The sequence below is a fragment of the Physella acuta genome, unplaced genomic scaffold (genome assembly GCF_028476545.2).
Source record: "Physella acuta isolate Inbredline_101_S28 unplaced genomic scaffold, ASM2847654v3 ptg000527l, whole genome shotgun sequence".
Lineage (NCBI taxonomy): Eukaryota > Metazoa > Mollusca > Gastropoda > Physidae > Physella > Physella acuta.
In genome coordinates, this window is record NW_026732046.1 from 423,052 (window position 1) to 436,869 (window position 13,818).

At 35.6% G+C, this 13,818-nt stretch overlaps 3 protein-coding genes across 3 annotated transcripts in view; all 3 read left to right on the forward strand.

The window, feature by feature from the left end:
- The window catches only part of LOC131945143 (uncharacterized), a 328,239-nt gene that overhangs the window by 104,753 nt on the left and 209,668 nt on the right, over window positions 1-13,818 (forward strand). The window lies entirely within an intron of this gene.
- LOC131945148 (uncharacterized) overlaps window positions 1-13,818 on the forward strand; it is a 68,372-nt gene that overhangs the window by 40,265 nt on the left and 14,289 nt on the right. The window lies entirely within an intron of this gene.
- On the forward strand, window positions 8,721-10,192 carry LOC131945153 (uncharacterized). Its single transcript, XM_059306171.1, has 2 exons — window positions 8,721-8,787; window positions 8,935-10,192. Exons 1-2 carry the CDS (start codon window positions 8,748-8,750, stop codon window positions 9,849-9,851), a joined length of 957 nt encoding a protein of 318 aa, XP_059162154.1. The 5' UTR covers window positions 8,721-8,747; the 3' UTR covers window positions 9,852-10,192.

The following is a 13,818-nucleotide window of genomic DNA, read 5'->3' on the forward strand; positions in this document are numbered from 1 at the left end:
GTATTGCGTGTCAGGCGTCAAAAGCAGTGCCATGTAATCTACATCCTGATACTATTTATAGCGTATGTGTTAATGTGCTGTAAATGTCGGGTCGCCTGTTATAAATCAAATCCAGTATCTGTCTAGTGAACTATGCATTGTAATGTTTGGTTCTTTTTTAACTTGTCCATATAGTTTGTAAATAACTACCATCCTTGATTTTTTTTCCTCTAAATCAGTATTGTCCTTTTGTTTGGGGAATTTATTTAAAGTTATAGCTATGTCAGCTTTGTAAGTATATTCTCTACCAATTATTTTGGTCCTTAGGGTTGTTTTCATTGTCTGGATGGTAGGGCACTCTAGATAGATGTGTGTTTCTTTTTCTATGGCATTTTGTCTGTAAAGAGGACAATAAAGTTTCTGGTATAATGCTATTGGTGTTGTATTATAAATGTGACTATGTTGTTTCCCTAGCTTTGGGTGTGTTGGTTTTAAGGTGAAGTTTCATGATGGTGTCTGTTAGAGCGTATTTCGTGCAGAAATTTGGTTCTGTTGTAAAGCAGGGTTGAGAGTATTAATTTGTACTTACTTTTTGTAAATGCTTTCAGATTAGTCTTGTATAAGTTTTTCATGATTTTTTGTGTGTCTGTAAGCATTATGTGAGCATTATGTGTAAAAAGTGTTGTTTCTGTCCTAAATAGTAGGGAGTTTTATTGTTTCGTTTTGTAAATTTATTGAGCTGAATAAACATGCAGTAGTGAGCTAGTGGATGGAAGGGTGTTAGTCTGTTGAGTTTGGTCTGTATATCGTGCAGGTCCCTCACAAAGGTTGGCTGATTATTTTTCTGATGTGTGTTTGTTGAATTATGGTCTGTATATAGTGTAGGTCCATCACAAAGGGACTGCTGAAGGTCCGTGTTTGGTGGTTCCACAAAGGGGGCAGATTATTTTCCTTCCATTTATTTGTTATTGGTGGTTTGGTTTTCACCGCTGATTTCCATATTAATTGAATGGGGCAGCTCGTTTAGCTAATTCTAAATTGGTGACGATAGTATCCACTTCGAAGATTTGTGTTTTGTGTTATGATAAAGTTGATCATGGCTTCAGGTTTCCCTCTTGTTTTTATCTATGTGCAGAATTAATAATAATCATTAAAAAAGTTTTAAAAAACCCACGTTTTCTGATTGAACTAAAAAGTAGAAAATAAATGCTATAGGCCCTACATCACAATAATGCAAGCGATCACTCTACTATAAGCGATCAAAAACGTGGGGCGCCGAAGTAAAAGTTATATTACTATTGATTAGATAATACTATTGACTTTTATTAGGGAGCTTGTAGAGAGTCAACAGTATTAGAAACTGTAAGAAAATCACGGCGCCCCACGTTTTTGCTCGCTTATAGTAGAGTGATCGCTTGCATTATTGTGATGTAGGGCCTATAGCATTTATTTTCTACTTTTTAGTTCAATCAGAAAACGTGGGTTTTTTAAAACTTTTTTAATGATTATTATTTTCTACTTTTTAGTCTTTGTCTGTTTGTTTGCATTAAAATCTTGCTATCGATTTTATCTTTTCACTTTTTTTGGGTAAACGAAGACAACTCGTAAAAAGACAACTCGTAAAAAGACAACTCGTAAAAAGACAACTCGTAAAAAACACGTTGTTTGAATACGTTACTGACTAGAACACATAGATTTGAACCCGTGTCGAGTGGGATAGCAATCGTGTGCCCAACCACTCGACCATATCGTCTCCCCCAAACTGGCCTACCTCCTGTAAGTTTAAACTCGGTTCAAGCTAAATTCTCTGCCCCTAAGCCTGTGGCGACATGTGATCGTTCGCTTCACTGCGCGCGAGGTACGCGTCGCTGGTTTTTTTTGTAATGGCTAGCAGAGGAGAATTATATATATAGATTATATAGCGGTCTAAAATGCTCAATAAAATGTTTCCATTGATCAATTTAGTAATAATAACAATTGAATATTCAATGGTCATCCAAAAGAAAGCTTCCCTGAAAATTTCAGCGCGCTAGCTAACTGGGAAGTGCCAGAAATTTCGATCGCAAGATTTGATTGGAAAGACAAACAAATAAACAAACACACAGAGAAAGCAAGTTAAAGAAAACGTGGGGAAAAATCGTGGGGAAAAAAAAATGCTACTGCAGTAGCCGGAATGTTCGCTAATTTCTTGAAAAATCCACTTACTTTCTTTTCGGGTTTTCGGGTTTCAGTATTTCTTCTGACAATTCCTAGGATTTCGGCTAACGTTTTAGCAATGTTGTCGCTATTTGCAGCCAGTACCTGCGACCAAATGAAGGCTTGAGCGCTGTCGGTGTTGTCCTCGAGACAAAAGCCAGCTCAGATCCTTGGTGAGTCATGACAAAAGCCTCCTGTGAGTTTTGATCATTTCTGAGGTCTTTTTCTTTAATTATATTATTTAGTCTCCTGAGTTTTGTGATTGACCTTGGGAGAATTGTTAGTTCACCGGTTCACATCGGTCAACTGAGTTCCGTCACGTCATGTGATGGGATTGTTTAAATCCCTAACAGACCCTCGACCAATAGTCGTAAGACTTTTGAGTTATCTCCCCTAATACTGAGCTGTATTTAATCTCGTGCAGTTCAAGTCTAAAGGCAGCCAGATTGACCTTTGCACTAGGAGAGAGTTGTGCCTTATGTTTTGGTGCGCCATTTTCAGTTGTGTAGTTTGTGGCATATTTTATCACCTTTATATAAGGTATTGTGTGCCCATTTTTAGTATTGCTGATATTTTGTCTTGGTGTATAATTGTACCCTTCGTCACATCGGTGATAGGTTGACCTTTATTTGGGTTTCTATTGTTGTAGAGGCAATGTGTCTCTTATTAAAATTTGTGGTATTTATAATGCCATTCAGTTGTGTCAAGTAATGTTCTTTAATGGTGTTTAATATACTAAGCCACAGCTGTGATATATAGTGATTTTCTTTAACTAAGTTGGAGTTTTGAGTTTATTTATTGTACTCTTAAAGTCTGTACATTTTGTACAGACCCAGTGTCGTAGTTTCTTGTTCACTTATTAAAAGGGTATTGATAGTGTTAAGTCGTGTTGAGTCTCTTCAATTTGTCGTGTTTTACCCCTAGACATCAATAACGAGCTCACGTCAAGTTGTTGGGATTCCATTAGTGTGACTTCTGTCAGTGCCATCCCAAACGAACCCGGGTTGTCCGCTCCCTCCGCGGCTGTCGGAGAGCAGTCATTACACGAACTGTTCTTGCTGTGCTCGGGTCGAGCTGTTCTTGATAGTCTTGAACGGTTTGCTTAACACCTTTTCCACGGCCAGACATTGTGTGTTATTAAACGAGTGTGTAAAAATGTCTAATTTAATTAATCATACATTGATTGGGGGTGGGCAGAGTTTCTTCCAGTTCGCCCCCCCCCCCCCCCCCCCGAAAATTGTTTACCGCCCCCGCCCCCGAACAATATGAAATTTATATAATTTATATAGAAAATATATACTTTTAACAGTGTCCGCCCCCCCCCCCCCCAAAAAGGGTCTACCGCCCCCCCCTCGAAAGTATCAAGTGCCCCCCCCCCCGGAGAAAAATGTCTGGAAGAAACACTGGGGGGGTGTCACATGACAGGCCTCAACATCAAGGGACTACAAGTAAGTGACAGGTTGTTTGAGTTGTGGTGTAGCTAAAGTGTCCAGGACAGTGAAATGGTGCAAAAGTCGTTTATTTGAAAATTACGTTAATATTATTGATTAAGTATTTATGTTGCCACAGACTAACATGGGAAACAAGTAAATTATAATTATTTTTAAAATTGTGTGGAATAGTTATTGATTTAGCTTTCAACATTTATAATGGAAACGTCAGATACTGATAGTCAAACGTTTATCAAATGTAAAAATGTGATTGGAAAATACATATATCAGGTAAAAATATGTCCTCAAGTACTGATGTAGTCTACAGATGTCAAAGTTGGCATTTGAGATAATGATATGACATCAGGTACTGAGATTACGGGAGTGTCTTAACAACAAAGGATCAAGGCCTATATACGGTCACTACTGTCTTTCATAGCTATGTCAACGAGGTGAGACAACCATCAAAGAACCAAATCAAAAGCTGCGAGCATCAGTATCCACATTCAACAATGCGGATCGCCAAGAGACAATGTCACACCGACACTTTATCCAAACACAAAATTTTGTATTTCATAATACAAGTCACACAGGGAATACAGAAATTATTTTTAAAAAAATGTGTATTTTATAATACAAGTCAAACAGGGAATACATAAATTATTTTAAAAAAAAAAGTATTTTGTAATACAAGTCACATAGGGAAAATAGAAATTCTTTAAAAAGTTATGTATGCTAATAATTAGAAGCATAATGCAAATCACTGTTGGATGAAATATGCACGTCGCGTATTTCGCATACCAGAAGTCGCAATAATCTATATTGAGGTAAACAATATAACAAGTTACATTGATAAAATATATAGCTCATGCCTTTGACTGTGGTCGATATTCCAATAACGAAAAGTATTGATTTACGTCTGTGTGTCTTAAAAATATAGGAGGCTTCCCAAGACAAGAATAGACAAAAAGGTTTTGGCTAGGGTCCATGTTGGCTTTGTGTCAAGACGATAGCTCCAGGACCAGTGGCGGAACTAGAAAAAAAAGGGCCACCCCGCAAAAAATTTTTTGGTCCCCCTCCTACACACACACACACACACACACACACACACACACACACACACACACACACACACACACACACACACACACACACACACACACACACACACACACACACACACACACACACACATATATATATATATATATATATATTTTTTTCTATATATATATATATATATATATATATATATATATATATATATATATATATATATATATATATATATATATATATATATATATATATATATATATATATATATATATATATATATATATATATATATATATATATATATGTGTGTGTGTGTGTGTGTGTGTGTGTGTGAATATATATATATATATATATTCTGTGTTTGTATATATATATATATATATATATATATATATATATATATATATATATATATATATATATATATACACACAGAATACGAACATAGGATACTTATTTCTTTTATAATCGGATTTTGAAAAAAAAATTACAACATGCCTTATATATGAGTGCAAAACCTCTGTTTACAAAACTTCTGTTTTGTGTTATATTTGCCGTAATACTGCCTATCATGTAGCCGGTCAAACGAATATAATATGTGAACGCTTTGTATGTGTAATGGTTTCTAGTGTTATGTTTATTTTTTTTGTTTTTCGTATTTATATTATTAATTTTAAATATATTTCCTTTTTTCTATGTCATTTTTAGTATGTATTTTTTTAATTAAGAGAAGTATATGTTTTTTAATTTGTTTAGTACAAATCTATTAAAAGGAGCTTATGAGCACCCCTGTTTGAACTATTTAAAATAGGGAAATAAGTCATGGAAGTGTTTTGAAAGTTTGCCTAACTTTCACACTACAGCTCCTGCATATATATTTTTACGCTACAGCATGTGTTAGCTGCTGTATAACATCACTACTGGAGTAGATATGTTTGTTATTTACAATATAGGGGGGAGATCTGGCACTTTGTGGCGATGTGTTACGGAGAGGGGGGGTATTGTCCTAATAAGCGCGACGTCATTAATGGATGTCCCCCAAAACAAGAATAAGCAAACGTACATACAACCCAAATTATTGTTATTATATTCTTTCTGATTATTTGTAGAATACAGGATAGTACAGAATAGTAGTTCTACCAATACAAAAAAAGTACATTTTATATTGTAAAATTACAATGGATTATTGTCTCTTAACCAACGCTATAAAGAAGCAAAAGTCGTCGTAATATCTCGCGGCCTCTTTTCAAAAGAACTTTGCCGACAACAGCGTGTGTTTGATTGTTGGAGAAAGAGGACTCTTCTCTCACAATGGTTTAAAAACAAAGGGAAAAAGAATATACAAGAGCGTGGTATGGTGTCAATAGAATAAAGATAACCCAACTGCAGCTACAGTATTCTTTTTTACAAAAAATCCATTAAGTCAAAAATGCAAGCCAAATAATTTTTTAACTATATAAAATTGATTATGGTCGGTGTGGGCCCCTAAATTGTGTGCCCTCCCCCCCCCCCCATTGCGGGGTCTGGCGTCACTGTAGTTCCGCCCCTGTCCAACACAAACACACGAACTGGGTCTACAGTCACCGTAGGTACACACGACACTTATCAGGTAGGGTCCGTTTGCAAGAAATTTACTGAGAGTATTAATTGTTCAACATTCACCCTATTGTCGAGTTATATTTTCAAGTAGAACATCACATTGTGTCATAATTACTAATATATATTATCCATATTAGGATTAGCTATTAACCGATATTTTTGTGTGATTTGTGTACCAGAGGAGCGTACATATATACAAATGCGTTTTACCTTTTGCTTAATCAATATTAAATTGCATTTTGGTTTCTACGGAAAAGGAGATTTTTTTTGTTTTCATATGAAATAATTAAGCTGAATCATGAATTGGACAAGTAGCCAACGGACAGGAAGAAAAAGTGAGTTACTTTAGCGGTTTAAATGCTTTATCGAAATTATTATTTATTTCATACCAAATGCTGGAAGGATTTTTTTTTAATATTCGACATCTATCAAAGACTTTAAACGAAATCTACACACATATTTTAAGATTTAATTATGACAATATTTTATTCTACGTTTCAACTTAAAATATCGACTTGTGTATGGCTAGTATCGATAACAAATATAGGCCTAGTTGCGTTCATCAAGTTTTTTCATGAAATTTCGTTTAAAAAACAATTAAACACACTTTTCATAAAACAAAGCCAATTTGTACTAAAGTTTTAATGGTCCAAATATTTTATAATAGAATACGCTACCACTTAGCGGTTTTCAATTTGTGACGTCCACACAAAAGTAAGTCGATGGGAGGGCTCGCAAAATCAACTTTTGTGGACGCGTGTGGACTGGGGGTTTGGTGGTTTGGATCCATTAGGACGTCCACAAGCTGAATTTCATATTACAGAATTTCACTTTAAAACAAACATAAACTCGTATTTTGCCCGTAAAAGTAATATTAATACGACAGTGCTCTTGTTTAAAAAAAAAACAAGATCATTCATGCTGATGTTTATATTATCATATCCATATCATAGGCACGTCATAATTTCACTTATTTTTGTCCTAGGTGCTTTTACCATAGGGGGTTTGACCATATGTGGTTTGACCACATATGGGATATGACAATAGAGGCATTGACCACAGCGGGGCTTTGACCACAGATGGGCTTTGACCACAACAGGGCGTTGACCACAGAGGGGGGGGGCACAATATATAGATTTTAATTTAAACTTATGATACAATTAGTACCATTTTATACATGTTTCCTGAAAGTCCATTAATAGAAATTAACATGTACTAAAATAATAAAGAACGATATTTTAGTCTCCACAAAGGCTGGTGCAAGAACTTATAGTTTTATTTTAAATATAAGTGGAACAAAAATAATGCGATATATAACAAGATTAACAAATAAATAATGTAGATGAACTTGAAAATACAAAGCTAATATAAAGGATAAAAAAAAGGATAAATAAACCTGGAGTGATCTCCCCTAAACTTTCTCGAATATTCTTATATTAAATAAACCGGGAGCGATCTCCCCTAAACTTTCTCGAATATTCTTATATAAAAAACAGTGGATGGGAACTCGGGATATAGACTTGAATTTTAATCCATTTTAAAATCTTAAACTTTTTAAAATAGAATAAAATCTCGTAGAAAAAAGAATTGCACACTAGTAAACGCCAAATAAAATGTGCATAATAGCGCGGAATATTATTATTACTTTATAAATTTACATAAGTTTTTGAGAAATCTTAAATAACGTAAATTAGTATTTCCGGTCAACAGAAATTACTCAAAATATGACAGAAGGTAGAGGATTAGATCGTTTACTTACATGTGAAATTTCATTTATCTATCTGAAATAGTACTCAAGTTACAGGCTTATGAATAATTCAAAGTAAAAAAAAAAACACTTCCGTTTATCGGAAATCACTATAAAGTTGATACGGATCTACGATTTTGATAAAATACTTTTGTATGAAATTTCATCAATCTAGTTGTAACGGCACTCAAGTTCTCGTGTTTACACACACACACACACACACACACACACACACACATACGGACAAGATTGCAAAGTTATGTTTTTCCGTATCAGTGAGGTGTAAAACGTCGAGGTTTGCAAAAAACTCGATTTTTTGCACGATTACAAGACTTTTTCTATACAGATGAATTAATATGAATTAATATAATATTACATTCTGCCACAATTTACAATATAATTACACAACATTTACAATTAATCCTTACCATATATGGATACAGCGCTTGTTATCAAATGCCAGCATTGGACAAACCACCTGTGAACAAACCCCCGATGGTCAAACCCCCTATGGTCAAAACCCTGTTATGGTCAAAGCACCGCTGTGGTCAATACCCATATGGTCAAAGCCCCTCTGTGATCAAACCCCCTATGGTCAAAGCACCTTTTTTACCTCCTCTCCCCCTTTCCTTGCTAACGTTACACATCGTCACAAAAAGACACGTCTCAGCTTGCCATCAGTGGTAAAATTAAATTTTCTACAGAAGAGGAGCCAAAGACAGTTCAAGATTATTAAAATGAAAGAAGAAAAAAACAGTCAAGTAGAGTTTATTCCAGGTTAGTGACTAATCTACTAATACCAAATAAAAACAACGTAATTTCTAATACCAAATAAAAACAATGTAATTTAATGTAAGCATGTAAAAAATGATTAACAATTATTTTTTTGCATTTTTTCTCCATGTTATTCGCCATGATGTCCAGGACATCATGAATGTGAGATCTGTCCTGGAGGTGAAGCTGACTTACACCAGCACTGTGTTGACTGCAAGAAAAATCCAGGTCATGTCAACTTTATACCTGTTAGTGATTTTAACTTGGATCATCTCCCCTCACGTTACCGTGACGTCACCATGTTGACGGCAATCAAAGCTTTGTCTGCCCTAACGGTCCTGATAAAGGTCAAGTACACCAGTCTAGAGAGACCAGAATCTGGTGGATGCTTCGGTGGTCAGTATCCATGTTATTGCACCAGAGGAAGTGACGTGTTGAGGACAGGGACGGGGAGGGTGTGGAGTGTTGTTAAGTACACAGAGAGTGACAACAAGGGCACTTGTCCATGTGGCAAGTGTCAACACTCGGACACACCCAGCAAAGTGTGGGGGGAGTTTCGTGTGTTGACAGCCATCCATGTGGTTTTTGATGACAGTGAGGCGAGACAGACCAAGTGTGTTGTAGGTTATGATGACAATAAAAGTCCTGGGGTCAGTCTCGATGGCTGGAGGGTGGAGTGGACAGATATTGAGGGAGACAGATGTGTTATTACATGTGCGTCATGTGACTTAAAGTTGGTTGATGAACTGGACAAGATGTGTTTGCATTTTCATAATCTATGTGGGAAAGTAAGTGACAAATACTGGAGGTTTGTTTATGTGGACAAGTTGACCGTTATAGTGTCACATCCTCATGGCTGTTCTAAACAGGTCTCTGTAGGAAAATGGACAGATAAAAAGCAAAAGAAGGGTTGGTACAAGTACACGTACACGTATACAACATGTACATGTCGCGGCTCCAGTGGAGCCTATGTCTACATACCGGGATATGTCAGGCAGTCTTCACATCCCCACAGTGGAACAAATTCTAAAGGAAATTACAGTGGACAGGGTGGGTTGGTTGTATGATTTAGATTTAACGGTCGATTCTCTTCCCTTGTAAGCACAATATTAGCGAATGCAATGACTTCTCCAAACTTTTAACTTGTTTGCTGAAAAAATGAATGTCTTCAACAGTAATTTTTGTTTTCTGGTGGAGACAACAAATAATTTATTTAGAACTAGCGTACCCGTCCCCGCGCGTTGCCGCGGGAATAGAAGAAAGTCCGACGAAATATATAAAAAGGGTTTCATCCATGCGTTACCAATCCTATATTCTTAGACTCGTGACCTTGTTTTCTAAAAGTGAGTTATTTAAATGTAAACAATGCTTACGCTTGGATCATAAATATCGGATTACGGGTTTTCCTACACTACCGCATGAAAACTTTTGGTGTACATTAATCGCTCACCGAAATAATATGGTAGAACACTCCTTGGTGACCGCTTATGTGTCAGAGACGTATAGGGGCGCTATCAGGACCCCCCCCCTCCATTGCACTACCGCATAGGCGCGGCCTACCACCCCTGGCTCCATAAAACTAACAGCGCCATTGTGCCAAATAGCATCATGTTAACAATGATGCAGATTGCGTCATTCGCTAAAGTGACACAAATGAACAGGATTTGTTATTTAACACGTAGAAACATTATTTGACGTGCTTTAAACATCAGTGTGACTGATGCAATATGTTACTTATGGTCTATTCTTAGATGCTCGATCTCAATTGCTGATTGGATTATCTAAAAATAGATGCTAATTGCATCATTCGCAAAGTGACGAAACTGTTTGGATTTTTTTACGGGCAAAAAGAAACATCCCAGTTTATAATCTAACCTTGGTTAATTTTTCTGATTATTAAAATAAAACGTATTACATGGCCCTCAGCGGCCCATGTGAGCCTTTGGATGCCGAAACAGGCATTTTTATTTGCAGCCTAATTGCACCCTACCAGGGCGCCAGGGGACACGCCTGATTCAATTTAGTAAGCGTTTGTAACGCCCCATCGTATCTATTGTCTATCACACTGCTTAGACCGAACGTAGTCACCATAGCGCTCACGGGAAAGACCAGGGCGCCAAATCGCATCCTGCCGTGGGGCCGCCAACGCAAAATTAATTCCCCCCTTTCCCATCATCAACCCACTTCTATTACCCCCTCCCACCCCATAAACCTTCTCATGAGTATTCATCAACTCCCTAAAGTTTTATTGTCTTTTATTTTTATATACCGTATATAGAGAAAAATCCCACCATTCCGTGGCACCGCCCTTGCGAATTTTAAAAATGATTTTTTTACAGAAACCTCCCCTGGAGTGTTCTAATCAACTCCCCAATGTTTGATGGCGATCGGAATAACGCCGTAAAACCGCAATCGACGTTTATTTTTATATACCGTATATAGAGAAAAAACCAAATGCGCTTTGCCGGGGCGCTACACCTGCGAATTGAAATTTTTTTTTCGCAGAAACCTCCCCAGGAATATTCTCAACAACTTCCCAAAGTTTCATGGCGGTGTGATAAGAGGTGTGGTAATGCATAAAAGACGAACAGACAGACAGACACACATACATTACTTTATATATATAGATTATAAAACATGTAAATAGAATCCAAACAAATGTTCAAACCTATACTTAAGATTGTATAGGTCTCTTATGTCACAAGCTATTTTTTTTTTAATTTTATTGCTTGCATTGATTTTAATAATTTTTCTTTGATTCACTCTATTGTCATTGATAGTCTGAATGTCTTGTGTTGATAGTAAAAATGAATGGTAGCCAAGAGGAATATCTGTAAAACTGTCAAGTTTGTAGCTGAGACGTGAATCAAAAATATTGCATGAAAATTTGTTGAAACTGTCATACTCACAATATACTAAAATATCCAGGCACTGGAATACTAACTATCATTGTTATGTAAATTTGTCATCAGTTTTTTCTTACATTCTCGTATATACGAAGTATAGAGAAAGTCTTGTAATCGCGCAAAAAGAAAAATCGAGATTTGTATTACAACAGAATAGTCATCTGTCAAATGACAATTTCAATTAACCTTCAATCATTATTCTTGTTCTCTAAACAATACCCTGCCTTCTACTTACCTCATTTAAATTACCCGCCGCCAAAATTACTGTAATCGAACATTATCTCACTATACATGACCGGAATCCTAACATTAGATGTAACGCTAACCTGTGCTAGAGTTAATATACTTATTCTTGAACTTTCCGCTTGCACTTATTCATTATCTTTTCCCGTTCGTGCCCAAGATGATCCACATGGGTAGATGAAGTAGAGGGAGGATGTGGTCTGCACTACATCTAGTTGCCTTTACTTTCCCCAACGTGAGTTAGGTACCCATCGGAGCTGGGACGTTCTACTGACTGGAACCTGGATTCGAACTCGAGACTTTCGGGTCAGCAGCCTGGCTATCTATCGCTAGGCCACTGCGCCCCTACTTACACTGATTGATATTTTATAATTAGATTTTAAAGTCTAATGTCCAATTAGGGAAAAGACAAAAAAAAACAACAAATTATGTCTTACGTTTTCATTCACTGTGAAACAAATCTGCCACAAGAAATTAAATTGTTCTAGACAGTCAACCAGAGGCGTATCCAGGTTTTTGTTGTAGGGGGAGCGAAAAGAGCAAAAAAAGGCGCCGAATTTTTAACACGCTCTATATACGTGTATTTTATATATATATATATATATATATATATATATATATATATATATATATATATATATATATATATATATATATATATATATATATATATATATATATATATATATATATATAATTACTAGCTGTATGTCATTACTTCGTATGATGTAAAATAAATTGAAAGTAGCACTCTGAAGAAATAAGAAAAAACACACTATGTAGGCCGCCAAAACAAATATTGTATCAATCTAAACACAAAAAAACAAACAAAATATACACACACTACAACCAAAAACAATGAACGTAACACAATCTGTTTTGTAATTCTTGTAAAAAAATTTCTTACATAATAATTCCTGGGAAATTATTTAAAACAAGTGAAAAAGGGGAAACAATCACTCGCTTAATATAAATATGTATATATCTACACATTTAATTATAAATGTCAAAACAAATAAATAATTACTTCAGAATATAATGTATTTGTTTAACACTATTAGTGTTAACAAAATGTTTTTGTCTATAATCAGAATTAAATATATCGTCATTATAAATGCTAAAGTTTTACAGCATAATGAAAGTTTTTGAAATCATAGTTGGTATAAAAGCACGCTTTTCGAATAAGATTCACCCAATAACAAAATACTAATCCCGCACAATAAAAAACCACATCCAAAAATGAAAGGAAAACAAAATTAAACTAAACTGTACATACACAAAAACCATAATCTAACCAAAAAAAGTCTGCGATATAAACGCAAGTTTGAAAGCGGACTTTAAACCCCAATCAACAACAACATAATAGATAAACATTCTGAATAACATCGCTTTTCGATATAATGGAAAAACATTCGGAATAACAGCCTATAATCAGCGACTTGTCGGTCTTTTAATTCAGATCATATATTTTTTTAACCACTGCATCTTTGTGTTCCTTAAAGATCATTTTTTAACATAGTGATAGGTATGGTTTAGAAACACTGTATTGCTCACACACCTTTTTACTGTCCGGTCACTTTAGGTCAATAATCCAACCCAGTGTATACCTAGGTTTGACATTAATGCCGCTCTACACAATTTTGGTGGTGAGGTGTGTGTGTGGGGGGGGGGGGGAATAACCAACTCAGAGTGAACATAGCGTCAGTTTTTAGATGACCGTTCTAAACATACATATATATTACACATGTATACTGATTCAGAAATAGATTTAAATAAGTAGCAGTGGTATAATGAAAATATTTTTTTTTTTTACAGAGGGGTCCCTGGGGGAGGGGGGTTGTAACTGTTTCATATAATTTTTAATCGTAACACTATCACCCAAACT

What these genes read in the sequence shown, in the direction of transcription:
- LOC131945153 (XM_059306171.1), top strand. Translation starts at nt 8,748, where the DNA reads ATGAAAGAAGAAAAAAACAGTCAAGTAGAGTTTATTCCAG. An exon ending in TCAAGTAGAGTTTATTCCAG is followed by an intron (nt 8,788 to 8,934) that starts GTTAGTGACTAA and finishes CATGATGTCCAG; the next exon opens with GACATCATGAATGTGAGATC.